The following is a 14,849-nucleotide window of genomic DNA, read 5'->3' as shown; positions in this document are numbered from 1 at the left end:
GGAAGGGAAAAGAAATGGATTCTGCCTGTAGCAACTGAGAGTAAAATTACAGACCAGCATTGCCATCTTGGAGACTGCATGCCTAGAGTACAGGTAGTGACTGTAGCTGCTCCTTTGTGGATAGGATTATAAAGAGGGGCTGGGAGAGATAGTAAAAGGAAATATGCTTCTAATATTATTCCCACCCATCCAGGCAAAGATAATTTACTTTCAGTCTCCAACAGTTTTTGGAGCGAATGAAAAAAGGAGCACAGTGATGGTTCAGGCCCTTGATCAAAGTTGAGAAGGGTCTTGGCTTTTCTTTCCTATATCTCTCTTAAATAACTACATTTTGAAACCATAATTAGAGGCTCAGATTTGCAAAGGTGTTTAAGGGAGTTGGATGCTACCTACTTTAGGCCTCTTTGAAATCCCAATTTAGCGTTTTTTGGGGGGGGATTTTCAAAGGCACAAATGGTAGTTAACGGGCTAAGTCAGTTGTGGTTAGTCACCTAACTGCCACTTGTGCATATGCAAATCCTCTCTCTACCCCACCAGGTTGGAAAATGATCTTTCCCTGTCCTGGTGTGCAACACTAGGAAGAATTTTCTTTAAGACGGACAGCAGCTACAGAACAATCATCACTTTATTAAACATGTTTGGGGGTTCAGAAACGACTTTCCAAAATAAAGGGATGTGAAAGAACCTCAGGATGCCAACCTTTTCCTCTAAATCTCCTCTTGAGTCACTCCTGTTGCTTTGGGAAGGGAAGGCTATTCTTTGCAAACAGCTTTCAGAGGATTGGTAATCAAAGGAAAATCCTGAAACCATCCTGCTGTGAAAACATAATTCCTAAATGGCTATAACGTAACTATTCCCAATGTCCTGAGTTTTTAATTAGTTCTTACTCAGGCAGACCTTCCAGTAGGCCTGATTTCTCATCTCACACCAGTGTAAAACAGTTGCAACGCCAAATAATGTAACGCTAGCGACTCTTGATTTCCACCCGTGGGAGGGCAAATCAGATCTAGTGAGAGATTTGCCTGAGTAAGGACCTCAAGGTTTGGCCACTAGTGTGTGGGGTAAGGGGGGAAGGCTGTCTATACTGCCATATGTTTGGAAAAAATGGAACAAATGTAGTCAAGTTGAACATGAATATTTATTTGTAATAAAAACAAAGTTCCAGCATAAAACAATTATAATGTACAGAGTAGATAAACAGGCACTCACATGATCACACATAAATACATTAGGTAAAAGAAGAAGGAAATCAACTGAACAGCACTGACAGCTAACCAATGTGGTTAACTCATTAAGTCAATAGAAAAGCAAAATGTCCTTTTCTGCTGTGGCAGTTAAAACACATACGCAAACGATATGACAGGTCAACAGGTAATTTGGTCTGCCCCATTCAAGAGGAAACACACAGGTACTCTCAGATAAGAGCTCTTCACATTTATGTCAGGCTAAAATTGTATCTGGTCCACCATGTTGGATGATAAAGGCAATGTCAAATCTACGCAGCTCCTCACATGCCCATCCTTATACTCTGAATGATCTGAAAGATAGCTGAAACAAGGCAAAAAGAGAGGCTGTTCAAATGCTGGTTAACTTTCCTGAAACTCAATCCTGTACTCTGATACTGCTGCTTTAAACAGCTGAATGGCTCGTATTCTCACATGCATGATTAGATGTTATCTAGCAAGTGCTTCTATCAGTGGATTTTTTTTTTTTTTTTTTTTTTTTTTTTTTGAGTAGGGGCCTACTCCCCCCACTGATGCAAAAAGGATTATGCAGGTACTGTCTAGGAATGCTAATGGAAGTACCATGCGTAAATCCTCCGGCGCTGATGAGGGATTAGACCCCTTCGACTATAGTGTGTGCAGCAGCGCTGCCAGGCACAGCTGCGTACACTTAATAAGTTGGTGGGTCTCTTTCTTGGGAACAATCACTTCTTGTTACAGGGCTGTTTATAAAGCGGCTCCTTATTAGTAGGTGGACCAGTAACAGGAATACAACATCTCACAAATCTGGCCTACTTTAATTATTGCTAAAGCTGATTTGTAGGGTTGGGCCATCTAAACTCCTATATTCCGTACCGGGGGCTCAATCCTGCAAAAATGCACTCATGTGAAGAGCTGCATGGAAGCTGATGGGATGATTTTTGGGAGTAAGGTTTTCCCGGATGAGGCACTGTCATCTCAAGCCTACAAAGGTCAGTTCCAATGGACCCATGCAGAGCCCCACTGTACATGTATCTGCCCACAAAGACTCACAGGAATGGGACCTGTGTTTGCAGCCCACAAACATGCGCAGTGTTGACTACTGTTTACTAGCCATTAGGGATGCAAATCTCAAATCAGAAGATAGTCTTCAGAATGGGACAGTTCATCAGAACTGGCTAAATGCAAACGAGTCACCTGGCATTGGCCGCTGTCGAAAGACAGGATACTGGGCTAGATGGACCTTTGGTCTGACCCAGTATGGCCATTCTTATGAGGCCGATTGTGTCATCACGGTTGAAACAGAAATCTCTATTGGTATCAAAACTGATGACACAAACTGGTACTATACTTCCACAGAGAAAGGGACCCAAGCATTGAGTAACTGTGTATTTCCTGTTCTTTAGTATAGTTAATACATGAATTACTAAGGACTTGATACTGCAGACCTCATGCAAGCAAAACTCCCGCTGATTTATGGGACGTTAAATATGTTGAAAGGCTGCAGGATCCAGCCTTAGTTCTTAATTATATAAACATGACATAAGTTCTCTTCATCTGTACCATCACTGCCTCCTATTCCCCCAGCTCTGGAATGGGATCCTTCTGCTGGAACCAGTGAGCACAAATGCAGAAGTCAGGCTGTGCTGATGCAGCTGCAGATGCTGAGCACGTCCTGTGAAAAGACACGTGCCCTGGAAATGTATTTTCATAGAGTTCCCTCATCTGTTGCCCTTTTAGAGCTTTGAGGTGTGTGTTTGGAAAACTTAAGAAGGTAAAAGGCATAAGATCAGGAAGCGTCACTTTGATTGCTGAGCTGCAGTAATCTATGCTGAGTCTCTGTCCTCATCCTGCAGACACTTGAGAAGTTCCACTGAAGTCAATGAGGGCATGGCTACATAGTAGCTGGGACAGTGCTTTCCAGCAGGGCTAGCCAGACACGCATTCGCTCTGCTTGAGCTAGTATGCTATAAACAGCAGTGTGGCCACAGCAGCACATGATGCGGTCCCGGCCAGCCACCCATGTAAGTACCCAAGGGGCTGGGCAAGTAGCCCAAGCTGCCACCGCAGCCACACTGCTATTTTTAGTGTGCTAGCTTGAGCTGCACTAGCAGATGTCCATCTACCCACCTTGGGAAGCACGTTTCCAGCCAGTTTACAGATGTACTGCATGGTTAAGGACTCCCTCTACAAGCGTTTGCAGAATCGGGCCTTCATTCTGGACATAAGGCCAAACCCTTTTTTTTTTTTTTTTTTTTTTTTTTTTAAGCTACAGTAATTAAAATAATGGCCAACTTCAGGGGACAGATGTTCTGCTGGTGTAAGTATGTCAAGGAAGTGATGCCAAATTCTAACAGCTGAGGATCTGGCCCTGGAACTCTCTTATCTGTCTATCATAGAGCTTTTTATGGCCACTTATCAGTGTGTTATCTGAACACCATCAGTGGAAAATCAATAACAAAGTCTACAGTGGATTTCATGGAGCCTCTGCCGGTTCTTTGGGTTTGTGGTTTTGATTTGTAGATGTTTTTAATACATGATTTGTTTGTTTCGTATTTTGTTCTGGAGGTGCTTTTATAATTCACTTCTCTGAGGTTTATTTTTCTTGTTTAAATAAACAGGATTCCACAATCGAACAGGATTTGCCCTGCAGTCCAGTCAGTTAAGTCTCTTGCAATATTATACTAAATGGAATCACAAGTCGATTAGGCTATGGAGCAGCAAAACTAGTGAAAATCACCTGCTTCTGTCACCTGTTGGGCCCAGTTTGCCTGACCTATTGTACTGCAGAAAGCTACTATTTTTGCCAAAGGGTCTATAAAAACCAAACTCCAGAGCATCCAGCTCTGCCTGTAAACCAGTGAGTGAATCTGTTTAATAACATCTGACTCCAAAGTGCAGCGAGGAACAGGAAGACAGTGCCGTTGCTGAGGAAGTTCAAAGAGTGAGAGAGAGAAAGGAAGTGAGGAGTCTTGACTCTGAGAAGTTAATAACTTAATGGTGGGAAAGCAGAGCTGAGAGAATAACTGCCAGTGAGTGTATGGCTGAGTAAGAGAAATGGGGGGAGACAGAAAGGAAGGCACTAAAAGGAGACAATATTCAACACGGACATTAGTGCCCAGAAAGGAGGCCTGTTAGTAACTAACAGATCCAAAGGATTATTAATAAGCAGAGTAAGTTCTATTGGTTGCACAGCAGCATCTCAAGTATTAAAAACACGAGGATGGCTTAGCAGGCATGAAGCAGGGGCATTAAAATGGTTCTGAGGTCCTCAGTGCTCTGACATTGTGACAGTGTGACTACTTTGTGTTGGGAGACCAAGGGTGGCATTTGCAATTGGGTGGCTAGTCAGGGGACTTCAAAGGGATTTGAGGATCCTCAGCACCTTGCTGGATTCAATCCCCAACTCTAAAAGACCGAAACCTTCCACTACATGTTCATGCTGCAAACCTTGCAGAAATAAGGAAGCTGGCAGAATAAAATGAGTTGCACACGGAACAGGCAGCAGGGTAGGGGAAAGACAAATGTAAAAACCCATCTGGGCTGAACAGCTGGACACAGGAAGGTGTGAAACTGAAGGAAGTGTGTCTAGGAAATGAAAAGCAGGGTGAGATGAGTAGGTCCAAGCTAGCCACAGAGGAGCATAAAAGGAACAAACTAGCAAAATGAAACTGTGTTAGCTCTAGGGAGGAAGAGAACTGGTCGCAAGGAATAAAGAATCTAGAAATACTATCAGAAAAGTGAGGGGTCAAAAAGAGAGAGGGGAGGACAGTGAAAACAAGTCAGCTCTCTAACCTAGCTGGAAAACTTCATTTATCTTGACTGGAATAAATAACTATGGGTGCTCAGTTTTCAACTCGTTATAATGAAAAATGGGACAACCTCCTTTAGGTTCTTCCTTCAGGGAAATTATTAGACAATTGTGGGAGATGCCAGGAGCAGAGAGTAAAAGAGTTGGTGCTAGAGTGCCAGATGGAGCAAAGTATCTATAACCATGGACAGAATGCCCCTGAAGATCCTAAAAGAAGTTGCAAAGGAAATCTTGCAAGCTCTGTCTCTTCAGTAAATGCTGTAGGTCAGGAGAGGTGCCTGTTAAAAGGGCAAAGGGAGTAGGAAGTAAGAAGAAGAATATGCACTGATCAATTAGCTTGACAGTTGTTCTAGGCAAACTCTCTGAACATTCAAAATAAGAGTCAATGTAAACATTTGGGAGAAAGACATCTCTACACCAGCATGGGTTTGCTAAGATAGATCACTCCATACAATTACCTTTCTGTGCCCTCTTTACTGACTTAGTTAATAAATGGATGGATTTACCAAACAACTGCAGTTCAGGTAAATTCACTTACATCCCCCAGTGATGTACAGATCCTGTACCGCGACATTAGAATCTCAGCTGGCCTTGGAAACGAGAGAACAATAAGACTCACATGGCTACTGTCATTCTATTTTTATTTCAGTCTCAAAGCACTTTGCAATCCTTAATTAATGTTACCTCACGTTGCCTCAGAGTGGTGAGCATTATGTCCTTTATACAGATGAGTGAACATAGGCATAGTAAGGTTAAATGAGTTGCCCAAGTTCAGACAGTGAATCAATGGCAGAGCTTAAAATAGTACCTCAGCTTTTGGGTGTCTTGGACCTTCATCTTAATAAGATTTTTTTTTATACCAGTATATTTTAATTCTACTATAGTGACTAATACCAAGAAGATACAAATACCAAACTGAGGATTAGAAATTGACTGACGACCTGAGGAGCAAAGATACTGTAAACGGCAAGTTCTCTATACATGGTGTCACAGGCACATATTGGATCCAGATTATTTAATACATTAACTAGTAATCTAAAGGAAGATGTAAATTAAACCGTGCTCAAACTGTTGACAATCTCAACTTTGCAGGATGAGCCAGTTACACAGAAGGATAAGAATCATTTTGTAGAGTGGGCTGCGTGCAATGAGATGAAATCAAATACGAAAGCCATACACCCAGGAACAGGAAATAAGCAGCATTGATACAGACTGGAGGACAGCTATCTGGGAAACAGGATGTCTGCCAAAGAGCAAGGGGTGATAGTAAGAGAGCAGACAAAATTAGGTTCAAGTGTAACACCCCTGCAAAACAAGCAAATGGAACAGAAACCATTGCTGCTCTCAGATACATAAATAGGCTTCACGTATATAAACTAGAGAGATAATAGGGCCAAACCATGTAGCAGACCTGAAATATTGTGTTTCTTTCCAGTCCTCAACATTTCAGAAGTATATACAAACACAACACAAAGGACACAAGGATCGGGTTTATAACCGACGGGGAGAGAGGGGGGGAACTAAATGGGTATGGTCTAGAAAAGAGAAGACTAGGGGAGGGCTGGGAGAAAACATGATCACAGTTTATAAATACCTTCAAGGTAATAACAGAAATGAAGAAAGGGAATTATTCCATTCTCAGAAGATGGTAGATAAGGAGCAATGGCCTGAAGCTATGGAAGGAAAAAAGTTCAGGTTAGACATTAAGAAAAAGTTCTCAACAGTAACAGCCATTGGGTGGAGGCTACCAATGGAGGTGACTGGATAGTGGATAAGACATTTGCAGGAACTAGGAATTCCCTTCCTCATGCAGCAATAACCCTAAAAAACCTTTTCCAAAATGGCACCCTCTCAAAACTGAGGTCCACATTGCAAATGGAATGGTAGCCGTGCATGTACTTTATCCAGTGGCCCAATCTGGCCTTTGGTTTGCACAGTGCAAAGAGATGTGCAATGAGGGCAGGTACCATGTTGGTTGTTACATGGTTGTACAGTGCTTGGCACCCTGGGGATGGGGCCCACAAAGCAAATAATAATTAAAAGGGTTACAGCAAAAGCTGTGTGCAGTTGTAAAAGCCCAGAAGAACAGCCCTGAAAATGTTTGTGGAAAAAGGAGGCATTTGTCTAATGGATTCACTACTGAAAGAACAAACATAGCTATAGCAAGTACATTACTGAAGACTAAAGTCTGACCAAGCTCTAAAAATGACAAAGAAACATCTAAGCCACATTATTATGATGTCTCTTCGGATAATGAAACCAGTTCAGTGGTTCTCACTCAGGCAAAACTCCCATTTCAGTCAGTGATTGGTTAACATGAGTAAAGAATGCAAGGTTGGATTCCAGATCACAAAATGTTCTTACTTTGCAATCAACTGGATGTACTCTCTGTCATTTATCACCAGCATATTTATTTATCTTCTCTGCATCTCCCATGTTCAGCTGTTTAACATACTTATTTTTAGAAAATAAAACTAACATTCTGATTTTGTTTTATTGACTTATTTTTGATTACATTTTTTTTAAAAATCACTCTTTTGTCACTTTTCTTAGAGTTTTTGTTGTTGTGAGGTCTGGGGCAGGAGCTCCATGTGTGCTGTTTGGCCATCACTGCCCAGTACATTGGATCCCTGACTGGGATCCTTTGGTGCCCTCCCCTGCGCTTTGACCCTTTCTTTCTTGCTGCCAGAGCATGTCTGAAACCACTTGATGTCTTGTCACGGGAAGGAACTATTATTTCTTGAGACACTGACATCACAACTGATGTCTAAAAAGCATTGTCATCTTTATTGTTAGTTAGAGGCCACGTAAGAGAATAAACAAACGTGAAAGTTCACAGGACACCAAAGACATGTAATGGAGCTGGGAGACGCAAGCCAGCTGAAGGCCTGAGAGTTTGCAGCAGTCTAATGCTATGCTCTACATGATTGTTAGCTTTTGCAATACATAACTACAGGGACAACCCTCATTCACCAAAAACTCTCAGCTGACTTTGGTGGGAGGGAGAGATTTGAGTGCATAAGGAATGAGGCATCAGAAGAACACATCTAGCTGCAATGGGCTGTGGTGGATTTACCATAACTACCATTTGTTTTTGTGAGGAGTTGAAATCCTGCTTTAAGACTAGGTGAAAAAATAGGAACAGAAAGTTCTCAAAAATGGCATTCATTGTCAGACATCAACACAAAGGTTGCCGCACTGCATTTCTGAAAGCAATGCAATACCAATGGGCAGCACTATGAACAGAGCAATACTAGTGGACTAATCATTACTCCAGGGTGGGTCTACCTATGACCCGTTCCATATTGGGGCTCTTAAAAAAATTACAATAAAATACATGTCAATTCTTGTGAAAGATCTTTGATTGACAACCTGGGGAAAGAAACTCCTCTGGGTACAAAAGCAAAGGAAGTGAAATCATATGCTCCTGCATGCTACTGAGTCTTAACTCGGCTCTGGAAGTAGTTAAATCTCTCCCATTCAGTGACCTCTTTTCTGACTCACCAATAACTGTGTCACCTGCAGCCAAACTGTAATGCAGAATTTGTGATTTGACCACCTGTCTGCTAGGAACTGGACTGCTACAAAGAACTCATTTTGTTTGAGCCATTGAATATATTTCACATTCATCACATGGTAACACTATTACCATCCCAGCCCAGGTTCAAACCTGCAGCCTAGAGGTGAAAGAAACATGAATAGGACATGGAACCTGAGCCATCCAGTCCCACATAGAAATGAAACTCCAGTTTTAGACTGAAAGTGGAAAAAGCTTTCCACTTAGGATGCATTTGTTCTGAGCAAGACTATATAATTATCACTCATTGCTTAAGATTTGAGAGGAAAAATATATTGAACCACTTGCAATCTCCAGAAACTTTTCCTAAATGCTCATGTAAGTTTCTCTGGGACAGATCCAGAGCCGCACTATAAGCTAAGCATCAAATTCTATTCATAAATACACACACACACAGAGGTTCCCATTGCTTGCAGTGGAAGTTGTGTGCTTGCGTCCTAGGTCAGAATTTTGTCCACAAACTTTTAGGGTCTGATCTCACTTTTACTGAAGTAAATGGGAACCATGCCACTGACTTCAGTGGGAGCTGCATCAGGCTCTTAAATGCTTTTCTACTGTCAGCTCAACTCCCTCCCCGGCCCCTTCTTTATCTATTCTCAGTGGTGTGTTCATACCTGATCCACAGACAACAAAAACAAACAGTGCCAGTAGCCATGGTCCTACAGGATATTTCTCCTCTTGGGGCCTCTAAAATGTAGGGGGAAAAGAAGATTTCAGTTTGTTACCAGTTTAACCAATTGTCTTGGTAGCTCATTTAAAAGTAGATGCAGAAAATCAAGATAAAGAACTGGCGTGGTTTCAGCTTCAAACCTCAAACAGTGAAATACTCAAAAGGTCTAACGTAAAACAGTTTACTTCATTGTCATAACTGCTTCACAGGAATGCTAAGAAGCTGAAAGGAAAAGCTGAAGCACAATAGGCTAATGGAAGAGTAATAGAGGATAATTGTATTTACAGTAGATCAGACAGCTTAATTCAACAATATTGAAATCTTCCCCCTCCCCCACCTTTAAATAGAATAATGCCTCTCACAGATTCTCTGCAGATCCAGTCATCTTGAATTTCTCTAGTGAAAGGTAAAGTGAGTTTTATTCCTTAATGTTTGCTTATCCATTTCTGTCCTCTCCCCTCCCACAGTTGAGCTCTTTAGTAGTCTCCCTTGTTGTATCTGTATTTTAAGTTCTTTGAGACAGAAAACATGTTCTTAGGTATTTTCTGAGATATCTAATAGATGTGGGACGCTTGAAAAATAATTATATTCCCTGACTGGGTTGTCACTTTAGAACAAAACATATATCCTACAGCCAATTACCATCCACTGGGAGAGGAAATTGTTAAAAACAATATCAAAGGACACTCATTTTTTATTTTATTTTGGTCAGCATGTGCCAAAAATATCCTTAAGTTAAATATACATTTGATAAACAGTCGGACCTGTTTAACTGCATCTGAAGAAGCAGGTTTTTTACCCACGAAAGCTTATGCCCAAATAAATCTGTTAGTCTTTAAGGTGCCACTGGACTCCTTGTTGTTTTTGTGGATACAGACTAACACGGCTACCCCGATACCAGTCAGAACTCTAGTCAGTTTATTTTAAGGACGCGTGACTGAATGTTCTAAATAGGTCACTTGGAAGGAGAGAGGAAGGAAGGAAGAAGTTGATGGTCTTCTATGGACATTTTGAACTACTGACTTCTGTTTTGATGTATGATTATTGTTTGGAGCCTAGAACACTACATAGAGGCTTTTATAACTAAGAATACATACAAACATGTTAAGATTTCGAGGACCACACAGAGGGAAGAGATGGATAGGCGGACTTAGAATCTTCTTACCAACCAAGACATGAGCAGATGGTTATATGATGACATGAGATACTATGGACATAATCAATGGAAGTAGAGGATTCACACAGCACTAAGATCAGGACTAGGCAGGCAAGTAAAGGAGGAATTGATAGTCATATCTGGGTTCAAGCTGTGGAATTGTGCATACAGGAAGGATGGTTGTGTGATGCTCACGGTCCCTGGAGATCTGGTTCAATTCCAAGCTCTGACACTGACCTCTTGTGTGACTTTGGGAAAGTCACTTAATTTCACTGTGCCTTACTACCTCATCTGCAATATGGCAACAATAATACTTGCTTTCTCCCAACTGTTGTCTGTTTAGACTGTAAGCATTTTGGCACAAAGACTGTCTATTACTATGTGTTTCTACAGTGCCTAGCTCAAAGGGACCCTGGTCTTGGTTGATGTCCCTAGGGGGTACTATGCTACAAATATGAATAATAATGGATCTGCAGTCCTGATCCAAACAGCTTGATTTTTTAGAAAGCTAGAGCTGGTGCTACTATCTAATTCTATAAGTGCTGCGTGGAAGAAGTGCCAAGTGAGTGGAAGCTGATGGCAGAAGAGTAGCCAATGGAAGGAGGATGGCAAAAGATGGGGTGAGAGGAGAGAAGCTAGTAAGCAGACGGGGAGGGAGAAGGGGGGAAAAAAGAGAGAAGGAAGGTAAAGGATAGCAAAAAGGTCATAAACAACGAAGAGTGAGAGGAGAAAAAACAAAGAGATGACAGAAAAGAGGAAGGTAGCATTATCCAGTGGATAGGGCACCAGACTGAACATCGGAAGACTTCAGTTCTATCCCTGGTTCTTCTACTGAACTGCCCTCTTAACCTGGGTGTGTCATACCACCTCTCTGTGTCTTTCTTTCCCCCATCTATTTAAACAGTGCTTATAATGCTTTTTAAAGCACTTCAAAATCTCTGGGCGAAAAGTGCTACATAAAGGCTTAATTCTCCATCATTCATGAGTGGGATTTTTTTTCATTGACTTGAATGGGGCACAGGATCAAACCCTAAGTGCTCCATATTATCAGGAACAGGAGAGGCATAGAAATAATAAAAGAAAGTCACAGACAATTTGTTTCACCCGAGATAAGGTCTGTTGTTAGTCACAGACACTTCATTCAGAGAAGCTGCTTCACGCATCAGTGAGTGGTAGGAACAATAGAGAAAAGCAGTCACGTGACTTATGGTAAAGAAAAAACAAAGGCATTTTTAAATCAACCTTAAAACATTTTAATTTAAAATGCATTTATTTTTTTTAAAATAACTTGACCTATTGTGTTAAGGATTTGAAAACATCAGCAGTTTTAATGTATTTTTAAAAGAGCATTTCAGGTCACCTTTAAGGTGATTCACCCAGGTTAACGCTAGATTACAACCAAATCTAATTGAACAGAAATCCCATTTTCTAGGCTAGCTCAATCACTCAGGATTCTAGGATGGGGGAGTTTTAGGAGATTAGCGTAGACCAAGCCTAAATCAGACTTTCAGTATAACTACAATGCTCAAAGGTGTAGAAAATCTGCACCTCTGAGCGACACAGTTATACCAACCTAACCCCGGGTGTAGACACTGAGTGCTATGTTGACAGGAGGGCTACTCCCATTGACATAGCTACCGCTTCTCGAGGAGGTGGAGTACCTACGCCAATGGGAGAAGTTCTCCCGTCGGCACAGGTAACATCTTCACTAAGCCCCACAGTGGCGCGGTTGCAGCCTTACAGTTTACACTTACAGGTGTAGACAAGGCCTATGTGTTGAGAGCTTCTTGGCAAAGCAAAAATGCCAACTATGAATTTCCAGCAGTTCCCTGACATTATAGTAACAGGCTTCCCTTTGAAACAGTTCACTCTTGGTGTGGAGGGGAATTCTGAAAGGCTAGTGAGCTACTAATAAACACTCAAGGTTTTGTGGGTGGAATTAGAATATCAAGAGCTCTAAACAACTTTGAGGAAAGGGGAGCTAAAGCTCAAAGAAAAATCTCTCCCATTAACCAGCTTTCTAAGAGCACTTTTGCACACTCTGAATTTAAGCAGCTTAAAGGTCAGTGGCTCAGCCCAGTCCACTGCTAATAACAAAATGCATGCATCTGTGGACAGTTACGCTCTTCGATTTTCTAGCTCAGCGTTTACAACTGGAGCATAAGTGCCACCTTTATTTCAAGTAATAAGCAAGATTTCATTAGCTGGAAGGCTATTGCCTCATCAGGTGTGAGGCCTGTGGTCCCAGCTGAGCTGCCAACTCAGTAAGGGCTCCATTTTATTCCCAGTGTACCTGAGGGCAGAAATGAGCCCTAAAAGATTAAATGGGATCCCATCCGAGTTACCTCTTTTGTATTAACATATTCTCCGCATTGACTAGGAAAAGTAGTCAAGTTTAGGTAGCACTTAGCTAACCTGTACTAAACTGATCTAAACTCCATTACTTTTCCTCATCAAGACAAAGCCACAAACACCAACTAGCCAAACAGCTCATTCATATAAAATAGAAAAGAAAAAAAAAAGAGGTTCAGAGGCCTGAAAGATGTTCACCTACGAAAACATATTTTACAAATAGTAAAGTCAAATAAACTGTTATGTTTAATCTCTTAAAAAACAGATGCCACAGGAAATAAAACACAGTAACTCCCACTGGTGCTGTCCCTGTTAGAGAGCTAGAACCCTTTGAGAGTATACCTCCATGCATGTGCACTTCCAACATCTGTGATGTTGCAGCAGCCAGCCCTGCTGGATATTGTTGCATGTTAGTCCCCCTACATGGGGATGGATGTGTTGTGTGTGCTGCATTTTCTCTTCTCAAGTGGCTGGTGTGTGCATGTATTTTTCTTTGTGTTACAGACTCTCCTCCTTCTGGGTGTTTAGATGGAAGATGTGTGTGTGTCAGTCTCTTCCTTGCCTGATGTTTTCCATAAGACACTGACACTTTTAGTCATCAAGGTGTGACATTTCCTCCATTCTGCCTCAGCTTGGGACAGGAGCCCCTGATTTAACCATCTGATTGTTCTACACCCCTAGCTAGGCTGGAAGGTTTACTCCCGTCAGCAGCACGAGAAGAAGGATCATCCTCTGCTCCCCACTCCGGGCTCGGGTAGCCTGTTAACCCTTTAGCCCACGATTCCCACACCTCCCTACGTGTTGAGCCGAGGAATGGGCAGAGAGAAGCCTTGCCTCCTAGCAATCCCCTCTGCCCCCTCCTCCCATGTCACCTTACCAGGGTTTTGGCTACGTTCCCTCTCTGTGTGATGTTTTTGCTGTGCTTTTCGTTAGCCATCCGAATCCGCTGTTTGGCCACCATTGCTCTGGGGTGGAGATTTAGGGAGCTCAAAAATTCCGGAGGCTTCTGGGTCTGGTTTGTGACGAGCCAACAGAACAACCCCTTGAAGAACACGCCCCTGACTTGGAGCAAGCGTGGCTGCTACTGCTCCAAGACCCGGTGCTGGCTCCTCAGTACCCCCAGCCGGCTGCAGACTGAGGAGAGGGTGGCTGGCAGGATGGATGGACGGAAGTAATCTCTCATCTCAGGAAACCCTCTCCTGCTTCCTCCTACTCTTCCGGTCCCCCTGCTGCCTAAACACAGGCGGTAACTACTAGGGCTGTCTGCAGCCTCCGCTTCCCCCTGACTGCGAACGCGCATCCTGCTTCCACTGTGCAGGGCACGGAGCTGCCCGGGCACGAGTCGCGCATCCGCTGAAGGTTGTGGCTCAGCGTTCCATTCATGGAGAGCCGCAACAGTCCACGTTCTGCGGGACTGGGCTGTCAAGCGCTGATTGGTGGTTTGAGAGGGAGGGGTGGAGCGAGCGTTCTAACGCGTAGCCTAGCATGGACGGGTCCTGCGGCAGCGGGAGTAGGGGATGCTGGAGAGCGGTTGGGGTCAGAGGTTATTCACACTTCAGCTGACTCAGTAACAAGCTTGTATGTGGTGCCTTAATTCTTCTCTCACATACTCTCAGAGTTTGCTCCCTGGCCGACATTGGAATACAAATTGTCCTGGAGGGGCGGGACCAGGATGAACACATGAACATAAAGTAAGAATGGCCCTACTGGGTCAGATCAAAGGGCCATCTAGCCCAGTATCTTGTCTTCTGACAGTGGCCAGTGCCCCAGAGGGAATGAACAGAACAAGTAATCATCAAGTGATCCATCCCATCACCCCTTCCCAGCTTCTGGCAAAGAGAGGCTAGGGACCATAGGGGAAGGGAACAGCAGCAAAGTCAAGAGTATGGAGATGGGCCCAGAGGGGATGAACATTTGGGGAGAAGGGAATGGAGGAAAATGGGTCTTATCTCACAAGCACCTTTCCTCCTATTGTGCCCTATGTCCTCTTTCACATGCACACTACTCAGGCTAGTAGTATTGGCTAGATAGATACTAGATGTCGTGTATCTAGTATCTATCTAGCCAATACTGAAGTCTGC

The 14,849-nt window shown here is 42.9% G+C and overlaps 1 protein-coding gene across 2 annotated transcripts; it reads right to left on the bottom strand.

Moving 5' to 3' along the window:
- Positions 1–1,163: 1,163 nt before the first annotated feature.
- SERP2 (stress associated endoplasmic reticulum protein family member 2) lies at positions 1,164–14,144 on the bottom strand. Of its 2 annotated transcripts, XR_004373871.2 has the most exons (4): positions 13,646–13,661; positions 9,205–9,277; positions 6,608–6,686; positions 1,164–1,548 (listed from the first exon to the last, which is right to left on the bottom strand). XR_004373871.2 is itself a non-coding variant. In XM_032781750.2 (3 exons), exons 1-3 carry the CDS (start codon positions 13,727–13,729, stop codon positions 1,508–1,510), a joined length of 198 nt encoding a protein of 65 aa, XP_032637641.1. In that variant the 5' UTR covers positions 13,730–14,144; the 3' UTR covers positions 1,164–1,507. The 2 variants fall into 2 exon arrangements, 1 of the variants encoding a protein (XP_032637641.1); XM_032781750.2 differs by lacking the exon at positions 6,608–6,686 and having other exon boundaries at positions 13,646–14,144.
- Positions 14,145–14,849: the final 705 nt, after the last annotated feature.

The sequence above is a fragment of the Chelonoidis abingdonii genome, chromosome 1, assembly GCF_003597395.2.
Source record: "Chelonoidis abingdonii isolate Lonesome George chromosome 1, CheloAbing_2.0, whole genome shotgun sequence".
In the NCBI taxonomy this organism is placed as follows: domain Eukaryota; kingdom Metazoa; phylum Chordata; order Testudines; family Testudinidae; genus Chelonoidis; species Chelonoidis abingdonii.
Note: the sequence above shows the minus strand (reverse complement) of the source record. Positions and strands in the feature narration are given on the sequence as shown.